Source organism: Chenopodium quinoa, unplaced genomic scaffold (assembly GCF_001683475.1).
Source record: "Chenopodium quinoa cultivar QQ74 unplaced genomic scaffold, ASM168347v1, whole genome shotgun sequence".
Lineage (NCBI taxonomy): Eukaryota > Viridiplantae > Streptophyta > Magnoliopsida > Caryophyllales > Amaranthaceae > Chenopodium > Chenopodium quinoa.
Genome location: NW_018743979.1, coordinates 1062579 through 1080387, shown reverse-complemented (window position 1 = coordinate 1080387; position 17809 = coordinate 1062579). Strand labels below are relative to the sequence as shown.

At 37.3% G+C, this 17809-nt stretch overlaps 1 protein-coding gene across 2 annotated transcripts; it reads right to left on the bottom strand.

The window, feature by feature from the left end:
• Nucleotides 1-681: 681 nt before the first annotated feature.
• On the bottom strand, nt 682-16813 carry LOC110689990 (OPA3-like protein). Of its 2 annotated transcripts, none has more exons than XM_021866811.1 (5): nt 16512-16813; nt 13997-14131; nt 6409-6495; nt 1294-1482; nt 682-1062 (listed from the first exon to the last, which is right to left on the bottom strand). In XM_021866811.1, exons 1-4 carry the CDS (start codon nt 16638-16640, stop codon nt 1333-1335), a joined length of 501 nt encoding a protein of 166 aa, XP_021722503.1. In that variant the 5' UTR covers nt 16641-16813; the 3' UTR covers nt 682-1062; nt 1294-1332. The 2 variants fall into 2 exon arrangements, with proteins under 2 accessions (XP_021722503.1, XP_021722502.1); XM_021866810.1 differs by having other exon boundaries at nt 682-1074; nt 16512-16812.
• Between the last annotated feature and the right edge of the window lie 996 nt (nt 16814-17809).

Sequence of the window (17809 nt, the reverse complement as noted above, 5' to 3'; positions counted from 1 at the left end):
GGCCTCGAAATTGAAAGACCTAACCGTCATCAATTTGCCAACCAAGGAGAGAGCAATTTTAGATTCATGAATCTTAGCGTTCAATTCACCTAAATCTGCAATCTCTTCCTCCGCTGTAATTTTTAACTTCGACCATTGTTCACTGTTCAGTATTATCGTCTGCCATAGCAACACTCAGCACGACCACCAATACCCTGCCAAAGAGGGAGATAGGCTTGAAAACCCTCAAGAGAAAACACTCAAACCTCGGTGTTAGGGAACCCTAGACACTCAAGCAAGACTCGATGATTGATGATTTCGTTTTGAAAAAAAACTATCATAACTTAACCTACACATATCTTTCCTTAAACAAAATGTTGGCTACATATCACTATACCATCTGCAAAGCCAAATTTTGTTGGCTAAAAACTTGTCGTAACACCTACAAATCCAGTTTGAGTTGGCTCTAGATATACACACCACACAACCGGCTGTAAGGAAGGTTAGTCTGCACTTATTTCACCAGCCTAATTTCTTGATATTCTTATATTGTCCCAACAACTAACCATTGCTAAACCATAAACTATATGTGTACGGCCCTTAAAAGCCTCCAAAAGTCCAGATTTGAAATTGACTCCAAATTGCGACTGCAGTCGAAGCAGAGCAACTAAGCTTACATTCATACAATTAAGAGACAAGATGTTAGGAAAGTTATCAGCGCTTAAAGCTGTCTTTCCTAGCAAGGCTGAAATCATATATTTAAAAAAAAAATCAATTCTTCAAAAGCCACTGCCAGAGCCCAGAGAGGCATCTCCTCACAATAATTTTAGAAAAAAATGCAGAAATCATTTAACTTTAACTACTTAAGGGTTGCCACCAGGAGCTCAGGATGATGTTTGTATAAACAAGCCAACATGGATATGAATTACAAAATCTAGTAAATATGCCTGTTTACAAACAACATTTTATCAAAATATGAATTAGTTTACAGGTGCAATGAATGATTTTAGACAAAATGTTTCAAGATTTTTCTGTCGGCAATCGGACTGTATAGATTCTAGATTGGCTGAACACTTTTCACATCTGTCAGATATTCTGCCATGAATGGAGCATCAAGGTTAGAAATGAGAATGATAATCAGGGAATAAAACAAGAGTGAGAATCATATTGCAATTAAATCAGCTTGTACATATACTTGGATTTTGAATATGTTTCATTCTAGCATCAATAAGATAGAGAGCCGAGAGCCTATGCTAAAGTTATCAAAGGATACGTTAAATATATAAATGTACGATTGACAAACGTAATCCTTACCATGATTAATTAAATTAAGTATCTGCATGGTCAGTCGGATTATTTTGGATCCTGTGCTATAGGTGGCTGTTTGCGGATGCTGAAAATTCCACTTTTTCCTTGTTCTTTTGCCAGTTTTTCTATCTCTTCAAATCTTTGTTTAAGAGCCTCAATTTCTCTAGTCAAATCCTCATCTCGTTGTCTCAATGCCTAAAAGAAGCAATAGTGAATTGTAAAATTGTTCACCAAGAAGCAGATTGAGAAAAATAGGGGGAAAAAAAAAATTTATCTGCAAAGACTATTTTGACATGCAATTTGAGTACCAAATTTATAACTTCAATAGTTGGGTAGCAGGTTATCATGAGTTAATGAATAGCGACAGCAAAGATTTATCTACTACCCAATTTGTGAACCATATTTGTGTATGTACAACAAGCTATTGCTACAATTGGTGCTGATGTATACAGGAAACTATGTCCAAACTAGTTTTATTCCAGTGCAATGGACAGAGAAGATTAGTCAGCCCAATAAGGATCAAAGGACAATTCGAGTTTCAAGATGAATCAGAAGGGAGAATAACATCAAGTAACACTTTTAAAAATGATGTAAATAATAATCGGTGATGATAAATTTATTACTTGTACATAAATGAAAATAGCAATTTGGTAATTGCACTTAATGCCTATTAATAATAGATGCTTGGGGAAATTCAACAAGAAGAACAATGTTGACTCTGACTAGTACGACATAAATACAAGATCAAGTGAATGTTTTCTATCTTCTCATTATTCAATTGAAGTTGAACAAAATACAATCACATAAAACGACCCTGAAAATTTTCAAAAACAAGAAATATGACAAATTCAACTGGCTTTTTTGAAATCATCCAGCAATCCAGCTCTAAAGTGCACATTGACGTAGGAATATGAACAATAACATTCAGATAGAATGATGCTAGAATCACAAGCTTGGGCATAGGGACTACGATTTTTACATTTCAGAAATCCTTATATGGAAGAAATACACTAAAATGTATTAGTGACTTGATTAAGCATTCTACATTTCTACAAGTATAACACAAGCCGCAGCTTCCTAGTAACTTGTCACTATCATCTGCCTTTCGTGATCGAATACAAAGTATCAACAACCAATCAGAGAACTGGATTGGGCTTTCACCATAAAAGTCAAAGCACTGTACTACGTACAAAAAATACGCTAAACATCAAGTATTCCTAAACACACCTTTTTTAATTCAACTCCTCAGAGACTAAATCCTTCTGATTATCCTCCTATTGGCACATCATCAAAAATGTCTGGAATTAAATTTAAAATTCTACATCTTCACCATTAAAAACAATAATTTAAATTATAGCGAAATCTAATAATAAACCAGAGCTTAAAGACTCCACCTTCTTCCTAGCTTCAACTCATATTTGTGTCTCGCAATTATTGGAGACGAATGTTATGCACCCACCAAATGGATCACCTGTGCACTTCACAGGAATAAGGAAGAGGGTATTTTCGGCAATACAGGTACTTCAGCTTACATCTTTTTGGGGATGGGGAGTTTTGTTATGCTTGATTTGTTTCAGGAGGAAGGCAGGGGAAAATATAGGCTATCAGTAATATCTAGCCGATCTAAGCTAAGAAATTGTAATAAATAGAAGGGAAGAGAGAGGGCATTAAGAAAATTGTACTGAATACTAGTCTTGGATAAAGCTAGCTTAATGAATTGTATCTGCTAGTATTAATACAAAACCCATCTTTCCTAAATTTCTTCTTTCTGCAAGTTGCTTTTGCTTCTTTTCTCATTACTTTTTACGTCCTTTTTCTGAATAAGTTCTTTAGAGCATGAGACTGATGTAAAGGAAATATCTACAGACTGTGATGTTCGAAGGGAGTTTGGTAAAGCCCTTAACATTTGAAATAAGTTGTTTTAAGTTACCCAAGGTTTGGTTAATGTATTCAAATAACTGTGCCCCTATTGACTTGTGTGGTTAGTGGTAGGACTATTGCTCCTCATCTTTCATACTCCATAAAACCAGACTTTGACATTCTTACTCACCTGTTATATAGTGACTAACAGAAAATCAAGGCCAGCTTATAAATTGCTATTCACATATTTCTCAGGCATAACATCAGTAATCTATGTTGGAAAGTTTTACCTGACTGCTCCTCACTTTATCTAGTTGAATTCCTCAGTATCTTTTAAATATTAAAGGTCACCTAATCATTATTGTGATCTTTAGAGGTGCTATTATCATATGCTTGTTCTAAATTATTTTAAATACACATCAATACACCATTAATGTCCCTTTATCTAACTGTTGAGTCAGGAATTCATGACCCCATTTCTTGAGGTATTGGAACTGATTCTGCAGCCACGTTCTTCCATTTCCATAATCACTTCTTTTTCGAGATTTTCCTTTTTTATGAAAATGTGTACCATATTGACTTAGTCATAGCCCTCATTTGTGTGTGTTAGTGTGGGCAAAAAAAATGTGTTTTCTAGAGAGAGAGAGAGAGAGAGAGAGAGAGAGAACCATTTCAATTCTACCCTCTTTCAGATTCTCACAGTCACTCCAGCTTCTTTGATCACCAGAAAGCCAGATTATGGAATCTTGGAGCTGCCATTTCTTCTAATTATTAATTGTAAGGTATCTACTGTCTGCTTTAATTCGAGGAAGTTAGTTATGAAGATGCAATTTTTTGTGTAGAGAGGAAAAAGCTTTGTATTTTTTAATTGACCATATCCCTGCAGCTTTATCTTGCATTAAGTTCATTTAAGCTCAATAATTTCTCTTAAAGATTGATGCTCTATTAAGTTGAATTTGGATCCATCAAATTTTAAATCCCTATATTGGAAGGCAATATCTTCTATGGAGACAAGTGGTTTTTATGAAGTTAGACATGCTTTGGTCAAAGCAGCTCAACTACATCCTAAGAATGTTGAAGTACTGCGCGTGTTAGAATGTTAGATATTATTGAAAAGTAGGTGATTTTTGTATCTATTAAAAGAAAGTGCTGGGGAGTCTCTTTTTCCCAAGGAGGATAGAAAAAGGAAGAGAGTTATATCTTATGTAGTGATGGCTTCCCCTTCTAGGAGTGTTGATTTTACAGAAACAGAACTGAGTTGCTAGTCCAGAGTATGTGAGATGCATAATGGGAGTACCACTTCACAGTCCAAGGGATGTTGAATTTGGAGTATTACTCAATACATGTTCCAGTTGGTCTTGCATTTGGGTCACCACCACCAAATGGGGAATCAAATCAAATTGGTGAAGGGCAAGAAGGCTTATCCAATGGAGATTCAGATATTATCATAAAAGGTGCTAATGTGCAGACAATTTGTGATAGTAGTAGGTAACTTAGTTCAAATGAAGTCGGACTTCAAGAAAATCTTAGTCTCTTACACTCATGTGGTGTGGGTATTGGTTTTAGGAGTTTGTGTTCAATGAAGACCTTTGATCTCAAAGAAGTAATGAATTTATAACAAAAGAGGGCAGGATTCCTTTATGATGATTCCGAAGAAAGTTTATCATCGGGTTGTAAAAAAGGAATTCTGTTATCTATCACAACCCAAAGATGGGTCAACCATGAAATTCGAGTTATTAATGCTACGAAGGAGTCACCAGGGGAAGATTGTAAAAGCAGGTTGAGAATATTGCAAATTCTGATTCTTCATAAGAAGTCTCTCAAAGCTCACAGGCTCAAGGGTCACCTATGAGTTCTACAGAGAAATGGAGGGAAGTTAATGCAAGTTCAAATTCTGGATTGGATTGGATTGGATTGCATCACATGTGAATCAGTAGGTAATAATTTTAAGAAAAGTCTTCAGAAAAAGAGGTCTTCAGTTCCCCTTAAGTCCGAAAATTGCAGTGTTCATTCATGGATTTACCTCTATCAGGAAGACCAATATGAAGGTACCCGGTGCAAGGGCGAAAACTACTTCACAGTCATTGAAAGAGACCCATCAAAAGGTCAGCGTGGGGGAAAGATGCGGCAGGAATTTTTCTGCTTTAATTCTGAATTTTGTTGCATGGCATGAAAAGGAAAGGTATAGCTCCCTTCTTCTTAGATTGCACCAAACGCCCAAGAAAAAAGAACTATTCAAGTGATAAGTGTATTGATAGTGGGGTTGGGTCAAATGCTAGTTATGTTTGGAATGCTTTTTCTGTAAATCATAGTGTCCAGTCAACTGTTTGTGTAACCTTGGAAAAGGCTCTGAACTATAAGCAGTGGGTATCTCTGTACTGTTTTCCCATTTCCCAAAAATTCACTAGATGTGTTTTATTTATTACTTAAGAATTTATTAGTTGTCGCGATACACATTCCGTCTCCCCCTATTTCAATATATTCTCATGAACAATCTTTCTTGGATTAGAAATTAAATATCTCCTTGTAACAAAGACGATTCTTAAAATATGAAAAAGCATTAATACTAGTCCTGTTCATTGAATTGAAAGGAACGTTCCTTTGGGCACCACGGTGATTGGTACAAAATTCTTTCATGCTTTAGCCACTTACCGGTAAATATTTCATCCCAAACATTCTTCCAATTTCAGTATAATTGCATTTGCAACATCATAATCATTGGAATATTGAACAAAAGACAATCTAAATTATATCCTCTTCTTATGTTCCATTTGTAGGAAACTATGATAACCAACACCTAATTAGAAATATAATACTCCCTCTGTCCTTAAATGTTTGCCCTATCCCCCAATTTTCACTTTATTAAGATTTAAGCACAGTTTTGCTCGTTGATGGGGGTGTCTTTATCTTTTACACTATTTGAGTTTATTCAATAGGAAAATATGGAGGAGACCAACTACCATAATTAAAATGGAGCAATCTATGTGGAGGAGACTAACTAAAATGAGAAAGAGGGGGAACAAACAACATGCAAAGGAGCATGGAGCCATTGTTAGTACACTACATTATGACCACCAAAGTTTTTTTCCTACTATGTTTTTTACTGTATTTATTTGCTTCAACAAGTGCAGATAACAATGTGGGCAAAGCGAATAGATCATTCATGAGCTTTGGCATTAACTTCTGTGGCCAGATTGTGGCACTTAACAAGAAAAACACACTCCATTATCATTTAAACTGCCTGCTTTTAAAGAGATGTACCTGGAACTCCTGCGCACGTGCTTCTTCCTTCCTAGCCTCTGATTTAGCACTTCTCTGCACCTCAAAAATAACAGCAACTCCAGCAACCTGCATATATTCAACTTGCTATTCAGATTGGCAATAGGATCACAAATCACCAATGCTAAAAGCAGCCCTATTGAAATAGTGTTACTTGGCCCAATACAATTTGTTACACTCACAATAGTCACAAATATGAGGTGTGGGTGGTGAACTTACAGTGTAGTCTCTAGTGTTCCTACCATCCTAATTATGTAAATTAAGATGCCAAATAGTACATCACATTGCAGGATGTGCAAGTAAAGCTTAATGGAAGATATGCATGAAACATAGCTTGGAAAAGCAATTAGCTATATCCATACAGCCATGAGGATTGCAAACATGGTTTTAGGAGCAGGCCTTCTAGATAATTGAATATTCTAAAGCCATCAATACTTTATCGAAAACTCCATCTGCGCATGTCAAGGATAGAATCACAATGTTGTAATCTATGTCCCTATTGAGTAGCCACTTCAACAAAAGATTTCAAACAGGCATAGGTCTGAAATGAGTGTAGAAGCAAACCAACAAATAAGAATAACAGGTTGAGAAATTTTCATGGTAACACACAGGACCCGCATTCTAATGAGCCGGTGGCTGGCTTGGTGCAATGTGCAATATATATTCATATGTAAACTGCAAACAAAAGCATTTAAACTGAACCCACCCTAGATCAAAAAATAAAATATCAGTTTAGAATGGTTAAGAGGGTCATAAAATAGTATACTTCCTCCACTCCAAGTTAGTTGACACGTATTCCTTTTTGGGAAGTTTATCTTTAGATGACGCGTGTCTACTTTTTCTGTTTAAATGACACATTGTCGGAGCACTTCTCAAACATTTTTTATTGATGCACTTCTCATCAATTACTCTATCTTGTCGATGAACACTTTCACCAACTTACATTCAGTGGAGCACATCTCTTCATGAACTATTTTTGACATTGTCCTTCAATTGACCATGTCACCCTGCATCGTACGTACCTACGTGTTTATGCTAAATTTCGCCTAAGAGCTACCTAAGGCTAGGACATACGATGGCTAGAGTTTTAACAATGGAAACTAGGCAAATTGGATAAAAAAAACGATAAAGACAAGGTGTTTTCATGACGCAGAAAACCCAAATACGGGAAAAACTGCGGGTGGGTGCAAGATCACCGACTCACTATGAATAACTTAGAGTACAATAAATATGTAGAGTAAGGTAGAGTGCGTAGAGATGAGATGATCTACTGATTACAATTATTAGGCTATTCATAATACTGAAAACAAGTACTTAAACCTAGCTATAGTGCCGTTAGAAGCAGCTTATCTTCTCGTTAGGGAGCTTTTTGGTTGTATTTAAAATATGCTAGGTCAACTGAATTGCTGGGAAATAGATATTACTCCATCGTGGGCCTTGGTCAAATCCGCATTTCATGCTAAATCAGTTACTAGCCTGTTTGTCGTCCTTCAACGTCGTGCGATGAGTCGTGCATCAATTTGCCCCCAATTGTTGGCTTGAACGTAGATAACTCAAGGGAACAATTGCAGCTTCCCACTATCCCACTATGAATTAAAAACTGCCAGCATTTTATACCTAATTACCCCCACAAATAACCGTCCCAATTTATTTCCCACTTCTACACACTTCCTAAATATTTGCATACTCTCTCCGAAAAATCCCCCTAAATTAAATCTTCAATTTCACTTGCTGCTCTAAGCTCTAGGCAAAATTCGCAAATTTCAGTTGCTTCGATAGGTAATTTCTTAATCTTACCTTCAAATTTCTCCTTGATTTGTAGCTGGCTTATTACTAGGAAGTCAAATTTTCCTCAAAGGACTAGATTTTCGTTTAGGGTTTTGGAAAGAGGGGAAAGTGAAGTAGTAGGAGAGGAGATATGGCCGATAACGACGACCCTCCAAGTGACTTTGTGGAAGAGGATGTTCCATCCTTCGTCTCTTCGGCGGGGATGCCGGAATGCACTGTACTGGTACCAACTGAAGAGGAGAGGCCGAAGAACTGCCCTACTGGGTATGTCGTGATGTATGAGTATCCTTTTAGGTTGAGATACACTTTTCGGTGAGGCCCCTTGTCTCGATCTTTGATGGGGATACTAGATGTTAGCCTGGGGCCCAATTTTGGAGGATTGCTCTTGTTTATGAAAAAGTAACCAAGGATTGGAACAACCCTTTTGATGTGTCAGACTTAGTTTATGCTTGTAAATTACACATTTCTAAGCAAAATAGATGTACCTTGGTGTTGAAGAGAGGGCAGCCTACCCTGGTTGAGAGGGCAGGAAAGGTGAATGACCGCATTGGAAGTCGCGTTACTTGTTTGTTGACATAGAGTCATTGGGCGCAGATGCTAGCTGGATTCGTGTTGTTCCACGGCTTCGGTTTTCCCTATCATGTTGTTGTAAATCTTTTGTGCACTAAGAGATAACCAAACATAGTCACCAACATTAAAAGTAGGCTTCTTTCTAAGGTTTAAGACTTGCTCTCGCTTGATTTCTTTCTTTCCCTTCTTGTTCAATTCGTGCGAATTATAAGTAGAGATGTACAAGCTGCTTAGAGAGGCCGAATCTATCTTGGCATGTTCTTTAGCTTTAGAAGCCGAGTTAGTCACACTTTCCTTACTTGCATGCATATACTTGGGAGGCAAAGGATGAAGCCCTATTCGAGTATTGCCAACGACAATGGTATAAATATTTTGTTTGCATAAATGAGTAGCATCTCGATCCCACTGCCACGGTCTACCTAAAAACAAAGAACAAGCATCCATGGGTAATACATCACACCAAACCTCACCCTTGAAATCTCCAATCTCTAATAAAACTAAAACACGTTTCTTTACCAATAGTTTACCATCATTGTTCACCCAATTGATCTTATAAGGTTTAGGATGATCTTGTTATTCCAACCCTAATGTGTCAACCATCTTCTTAGAAGCCATGTTAGTGCATGATCCTCCATCCGTTATAAGAGAACAACTCCTTCCTTTCACCATGCAACTTGATTGGAATAAATTTTCCCTTTGTTCTTTATGCTTCTCTTGAGTTGGCGCAACATGTAAAACGGATCTTATCACCAATACATTGTCATCAGGTGCAGCTTCATACAATGGACCCTCAAACTCAACTTCATGAGTAGAAAGTTGATTTGTTATTTCCTCCTCTTGAAATCTTGTGTGAAGGGCACGTTTCTCCCTCTCTTCCTCCACCATGACCGACAAAAGAGCTTGTTGTGCTTCAAGACTAACTAGAACTTTGCTAGGGCATTGTGCAGCAACATGACCTCCACTCTTACACTTGAAACAAATCTTATCCTTCGTAACCACTTGACTAGGAATCAAGGGTTTTGATATTTCACTTTGAGAAGAAGAAAATGTGGATGAATTCTTTTGTATGTCTAACCCTTCTTGAGTTCGAATTAAATCTGATTTAGGTACATATGGCTAGCGAACTACTTTCCCCTTTTGTTCTTGCATTTGTCTCTCTATGGTACTTGCTAGCATACTTACATCATCAAAGGTCTCGAAAACAGCATATGCAATAGATTTGTTTAAACCTAGTAAAAACTTGGCAATCTTTTGTTTATCCTCTTCTTTACAACCACAAGCTACATATAACTTCTCAAACTCCGCAACATATTGATCAACAGATAATTGATTTTGTTGTAAAGAATTTAATTTTAAGAATAACTTTTGCTTGTAAGATTTAGGAACAAAACGTTTTCTCATCTTAGATTTTAGTGTTGTCCAAGTTGAAACCTTTTCTTTTCCATCCTTAAACCTTTGAACTTGCATGTTTTCATACCAATCTGAAGCATAATTTGAAAGCTTTAAAATTGCATGAGAAAATCTTGAGGTTTCGATCATACCTTTATGCTCAAACAAACAAAAAATGCGCTTCTCCCAATCAAGGTATACTTCGGGGTCTTTTGTACCATCAAATCCAGGCAGATCTGAAAGTTTGACTTCTTCTCCTTTCTTTGCATTAATCCGAAGTGAGTGAGGCACTTCACTAGAACTTTGATCTTACATGTCCTGTTGCAGCTTTTGAATTACCTCAGCAATATATTTAGTATGAGAATCTGTTGCAGCTTGCCTTTCTTCCTTAGTTTTAAAAAGCGCACCTAGACGCTGTTGAGGCGCAAGGCGACGCGAGGGGCAGGCCAAACGCCTCGGTCTTCCTAGGCATAGCGAATTCCAGAAGGCGCGCGCCTCATGCCGCCTCCACCAAGGCGTAAGGCGCATGAGACATCTTATGTTTAAAAGCGTGAGATAAGGAGATTTGGATTTATTTTTACAAAAAAAAAAAAAAAAAAAAAAAAACATTTGTTTTTTAAATTGAAGGATACCTAGTCTTTAAAGTGACAATTCAAGCAAAAGCACCATGTTAATTGAAGAAAATCGCTTCAATTTGACCCTAAATTTGAGAACCCTAATTTTTTGAAAACCCTAATTTACAGGTTTCTTTGCAATTGAAGAATTGGTGGGTTCTACTATGGTAGACATTGTCGAATATCAATTCCCGGCGGTTTCCGGCGGTCGGCGCCGGTGAAGCACCTGGGTAAAGATTTATATTTTTCCCCCTTCTGTTCTCTCTCTTTGTCCTATGCTCTTTTCCATTCATTCATTTTTTGTTGTTCTTTAACGTAAAGATTTATATTTTCTTTATTATATTTTCATTTTTTTTTTAATAATAAAATAACAAAAGCTTGCTCTCCTTTTGACAGTCACATTGACCAGTCTTTTCAGCTTTACTTTTTTTTTTTTTTTTCTTTACCAAAAAAATAGTTTATATATTTTTTTTTTTGGTGTTTAGAGAGCCACAAGGGCGGGTGATGAGAATCGATCCTAGGATCACCTAGGACCGGGAGGGGAGCTCTAACCACTTGAGCTATCCCTCACTCTCACGCTTAAAATAGTTTAAATTATTTAATATGCTTAAATTTGAGTATCTTTAGAAAAATACTTACCAAAAAGCAGAAATTTTTTCAAAAAAAGCATCAAATAAAATAAATATCACTCTAATTTGATTTTTAGATAAATTTTCAATGGCAAAAAATAGGTAAAATAAAAATAAATTAAAAATTAAAAATTTTGCGCCTCGTATCCATGAGGCGCGCGCCTCCGCTTTGCGCCTCGCGCCTAAGCTTCAGGGTCCCTTTGCGCCTCGCGCATTTTAAAACTAAGCTTTCTTCCGTTTTGTCAATACATGAATTTGGTTTCTTGAATTCTTCCAATAACGCAGCAAACTCACTTTGGTTCACCATGTTACTGTGGGTTCATATCACAATGAAAACTCACGAAAGTTTACAGCGTGAAAATTTAGGATTTTAGAAGTCCAATGCAAAAAGAATCACACAAAAACTCCAAGTAGAACGCTCACAATCGTCAGAAAGATTTACTCGTGCAGGTAGAGAAAATTTCAGACCTTCTGAAATCTTTGCGCCGAAGTTCAGGGCTCTAGAGAATGCGTTTCTCAACGAAAAAATCTGAAATTTTAGGGGAAGAAAATTCAATATTTTTAAAGTCCAATGTAAAAAGAATCGTCAAAAAAGACCGAGTAGATTGATCGCAGTTGCCAGAAACTTTTAACCTGGCTCTGATACCAATTGATGCGGATTTTAGTCCGATTTTGTGTAGAATGCAACCACTATTGTGGTTTAATGACTTTGTGAATTATAGCGATGAAAAAGATGGTTATTATGGATGAAAGTAAATGGATAGTACTCTAATTCTCACAAGAATAGAGGATCTCTTCCTAGTCGCAACTTTGGGTGCTCCCGCATCATATGAGGAAGATGGTGGGAGAGTATGTACGGAGATGTGCGACCTGCCAACAGAACAAAGCATCTCAGTTAAGCCGGGATTTTGCAGCCTCTACCCGTGCCTACAGCCATCTGAGAAGATTTATCATTAGACTTCATTGAGGGCTTACTGAGGTCGAAGGGTTTGGACACAGTGTTGGTAGTTGTGGATAGAATCTCAAAATACGCTCACTCTATTGGGCTGAAACATCCCTTTAATGCCATGATTGTAGCGGAGGTTTTCATGAAGGAAGTGGTGCTTTTGCATGGGTTTCCCTCTTCTATTGTGTCGGACAGAGATAAGGTTTTGTGAGTTACTTCTGAAAAGATTGTTCAAGTTGCAAGGGTCTGAGTTGAAGAAAAGCACAGCCTACCATCCACAAAAGGATGGTCAGACTGAAAATGTGAACAAGGTCTTAGAGACCTAACTGAGATGCTTTGCAGGAGAGTAACCCAAGCAGTGGGCTGCCTAATTAGCTTGGGCAGAATTCTCTAACAACACAGCCCCTCAAATCTCTTCAGGGATGACTCCTTTTAAGGTGGTCTATGGTCAGGATCCGCCAAAATTTATTAAGGTGGGAGCAGGACTGACGACAGTGAGGAGCTTCGATGAGTGGTTACAAGAGCGAGACTTCATGATTGATGAGTTGCGCGTGAATTCACTGAGAGCTCAGCAAAAAAAATGAAAAATTACGCTGACAAAAAGAGAAGGGAAGAATAATTTCAGGTTGGAGAGGAGGTATACATGAAAATCAGACCGTATCGCCAGCAAACTTTGGCTAAGAGACACTTTGAGAAACTTGCAGCGAGGTACTTTGGGCCATTTGCAGTTGTACAGCGTTTAGGCAAGGTAGCATATAAGCTTGCTCTACCCCCGACTGTCAGTTACACCCAGTCTTTCATGTATCCCAATTGAAGAAGTGTGTTGGCAGCCATCCAATCATACCAACCATACCTCAGCAACTCACCCCAGAGCTTTAGCTGAACCAGAAGAGATCCTGGAAGCCAGGAAGAAGAAACAAGGCAGAGAGGTGGTGACTGAAGTTCTGATCAAGTGGAAAAATTTGCCCCTGTTTGAAGCAACTTGGGAAGAATCAACAATGGTGCGTGATCGCTTTCCCTCTCTTCACCTTGAGGACAAGGTGAGACTTCTAGGTGGGGGAGATGCAATAGACCCTGTGAGACCTCCAGTGGTCCTCAAATAAGGAGGAAGCAACACACTAAGAGGATCACTAACGGACCTCTGACTACAGCAGAGCAGCCAAATGCACCCACCCCAATCAAAACAGAACAGATGGCAGCATTGATGGGAAAGAGGGCAGCACGTAAGACAAAATCAGCAGCCGGTAGTAATCTTTTAGGGAATTGCTTGTACATATAAAAAAGGGAGAGAGAGATTGAGGAAGTAGGCAGTTTGTGAGTAATCTTTTGTGGAAATTGGTAACCTAAAGTTACCCTGGGGAGAGTGGCGAGCTAAACCCACCATTTGTAAGAACCTTTTGGCTGGTGCTTAAATCAAAGATTCAACCTTTATTAATTTACTTGTTTGTGCATTTTTGTTTGTGAACTGAAATGCTTCCATTACAATATCTTATAAATCACCCTATCATCCCATAAACATGCATCGTTATTTCATTTAACTGTAAATTCAAATCAACAGCATAATGTGTAAGAAGAAGATATAATTATCAAAGAAAAAGGGAAAGAAAGAAAAAGGATTGCTGCTACAAGATTACCGTGAACACAAAGAGTTCTCCAATGAGATCAGCAGCAGCTTGGACAGCTTTCTCTTCATTTAAAGGACGAATCTCAACATCAGTTCGGTGACCGTAAATGCGCCGTTGAATCTGTGTTGTAATTCGATGATTTACCTGGTTCATCCAAACATTGTTGTAATTAGCAATCTAGAAGTTACAAAACATACAAACTAACATTTTTATGTCACGAAGTCAGAAATGTGGTGAGAGTTAAGATTTTCACACCAATATGTTACATCAGGCCATTCAAACTCTTCATTTTGTAAGAAAAACACATTAACTTACTAGATAGAGATTGCTACATTTCTTATAAGAAACCAATTAAACAAAATTTACTTCTAATTCATAGTGAAGCAGCAAGCAGTTGTAGGAGTTTGGATCAAGACCTAATTAATAACCTATAATACTCGGATTCTTCACTTTACCTGAAATACCCATGTCAGACCCTTGCACTCGGACATGTGTATTGGACACTTCACTTTTTAGTTTAATATCAGGACAATTTCTCACAAATTAGCCGAGTCGGACACTTGGACACGTACCCGTGTAACATTTTATAACATCTCTATGTCGCAAGGACAAGATTGTGCATATCCGAACCCCCTGACCTTGCCCTATGTGGTAGCCTTTTAAGAAACATTGGGTTGGGTAATATTACATGTATGATGATGATGACAATGATGAATCACCCCATTACATTGTTTAACTTTTAAGTCATTTAAAATAGTAACTTCTCCAATCCCATACATCAACCTTGAACAAGGTTAAGAATCAAGCAAAAGATAAGCAAAATCAAGGCTAATTTTATCAAACATGACAAACGCAAAACCAACAAAAAGAACTTTCACAACATAAAGTAGATATGATAGAAGAAGTGATGTCAATATGAAGAACATATTAATTCAGAAAGAATGGCGAAGGGTTTATCAGTGTAAAAGGAGCCATGAGTTGCAACGGATTCACAATATGATTTCTATCAGAAAAAGCTATTTCTGCAACCCCAAAGGTCGGCTCAGAGCACATAAGGAAAATATGCAGTCCTACAAGTTGACAGAACAGTACAAGATAAACAAAATTTAAATATAACAGGACTATGCTGATACATGAGTAAATGGAAAGTAAAGGTCATCCGATTATTTAAAAATCAATTTCTCCATGATAGTCCGGCAATGCATTGAAGAAATAAGAACATAGGCCCTCTATTTCCTATTCTGAAAAGTTCATTGATATGTATCCTAGTGTTAGTGGGTAATAGAGGTGTATATGTTCACTTTGCGAAGAAGAACAAAATACTCTGAATAGTGCACAGCACCTAACTTTGCTCAGTATCATGGTGACAGCTAGTAGCTACATAATGTCAAGTCCAAATTGTTATTGTACCCCATCCTTATTGTACCCCTTCCATCCTTATTGTACCCCTCCATCCTTATTGTACCCCTTCCATCAACTCAACATTCTTGCTGTCAAACCCTAAGTCTTTAACAAGTTTTCATGGTTTACAAATTGTTATGACAGCGATGGAATCTACATGATTGATAATAATATACTGATTAAGACCCAACCTTCATTATGCATAGTAAAGGTTGTAAACAACTAGCTAATAGTAGCAGCACAAGTCCAATATGATTGATAGAGGAGAAGGTGATGGCAGGGACAAGCATTTGGGCAGGCGCACACTCAACAGTTTTCGCCATTGTAAGGTTCTAACTTCTAAACCATATTTTTTTTTCTTTTTAAATTAAGGCCCCTAATCCAAAAGAAATGGCAAATAACACTTATATATCTGAAGTGTCGTTCTCCAATTCAAGAAAACCCATGGCAGGGGCAAGCATTTGGGTAGACGCAAACACAACAGTTTATGCCATTGTAAAGGTTCTAACTTCTATACCAAATTTTTTTTCTTTGTAAATTTAGGTCCCTAATCCAAAAGAAATGGCAAATAACACTAAAATATCTGATGTGTTGTTCTCCAATTCAAGAAAATCTATAAGCATGACAACAAATATCAAAATTACCAAAAAATAATAATGAAAAAGGCATAATGCTGCAATGCTTTGCAAGCATCAGACCCTTCAAAACTCCATGCCCATTTTCCCATTAGCATTTATACCATAGGCGAAAACGAAATCGGAATATTCCAATTCTAATCACCCTTAATTCCTTCTTAGCTCAATGTGAAATATTGACTACAAAACCATAACTCACATTCATAAATCACTTACTTCCTCCAATGGAAAAAATCATCTCCAAAACCCCATTTCACACAACAATCATAACTCCAAAAACAACAATTAAATTCTAATAAATAAACAAAAAGAAAACAATACCATGGTATAGATTGATCATGAGAGTGAAATGAAGAAAAAATCAGCTCGAAATCAAATATAACAACATACATAGCCGCACAAAGTTGAATACAGGAAATCACAATGTGGGTATAAAAAAAAATACAACTGAAATTGGAAAACAAAGAAAAAAAAAATGATGGGATTACCTGAGCAAAATTGATGATATGTTGACGGAATCTGGGGTGTAAACTAGCCTCTTTCTTGAGACGATTAGCAATGGGTTTGCAAGCAGTTTTTAAAGCAAGAGTTCCAAGCTTTACAAGAGGAAGTACCATTGCTGAAAATCACAATAATTTTGGCAAGAATTGTTGAAGAAAAAGGCTTACATGTTTCTTTGAGCTCAAGACAGAAATTAAGAAAGAGGGGAAACAGGAGAGACGACTTAGTCGGAAAGGTGGGCTGATGGCGTCTGATTCTGCAACGCTGGAAAAAGAATATAGAAAAGTGGTCGATTTAGGAGGCTATTAGTTAGGAGAAAAGTGGTCGATTTAGGAGGGTAATCGCGTCATTTCGGCAATAATAGTAAGGGTAAAGTCGTCCAAATGAAATTTGCCTCTTAACTTCAACATAGCGCCGTTAGTTTATTTAATTTTGACATCCCGTTATTAATTTCCATTCTGTTGCACCCAGCTTCAATAACAACAAGATTATGCATCTGAATGGGACTGTGAATTCAACAAAGCAATTGGGTTTGTCTGAAAGCTCTTCGCCTGTACCAATTTGCTATATACGGATGATAAAGTGTGGAGGAGGTGGTGGCGGTGAGTCGAATTACCTCTTTCTTCAATTACTTCCAATTAGTTTCAGCAATTAAAACCCCTAATTTCCTTATAATTATGGTTTTATCCAATTAGAAATGGCATACTTTGATCGAGAGGAGGGAGAAGATCCATTGAAGGAAAGATTACTATCACTGCCCTTTTGATCAACATTGGTAGCAGATACCACCATTTTATCACACTCCAAGTTCTTCCATTTTCTTGGATAAAACCCCAAATCCAAATTCTGGGATTTGAAAGAGAAAGCATGGAAATCCTTACAATCCTGCTTAAACCCATTTTTTAAAGAGCAAAATAAACTGGTTGAAGGGTTAGTTGACAAGGCCGCCATGATTGAAAGCTTGAAGCTCAGCTATATCGGTTTGAGGACGGTTTACACGTGACGTTTATGGTGGAAAGTTCAAAGTTTTCGAAGAAAAATGGTTTAATTAACGACTTTGCAAAAACTAGGGTTTTCGAAAAACTAAGGAATACTTACCAATTCAGCTGGTACCAATGTCAGATTACGCTAAGGGGCATCAATTCGGAATCTCGCAATATTCAAACCTTGAAAAAAATGGAGTGCAGATGTAGTGAGCACAGCTTGATGAGATCGTGTTCTCCAGACTAATGGTAAGGCATAGCTTCTGAAGGAGAACACAAAACGGGATGGGAATTGAAGTATT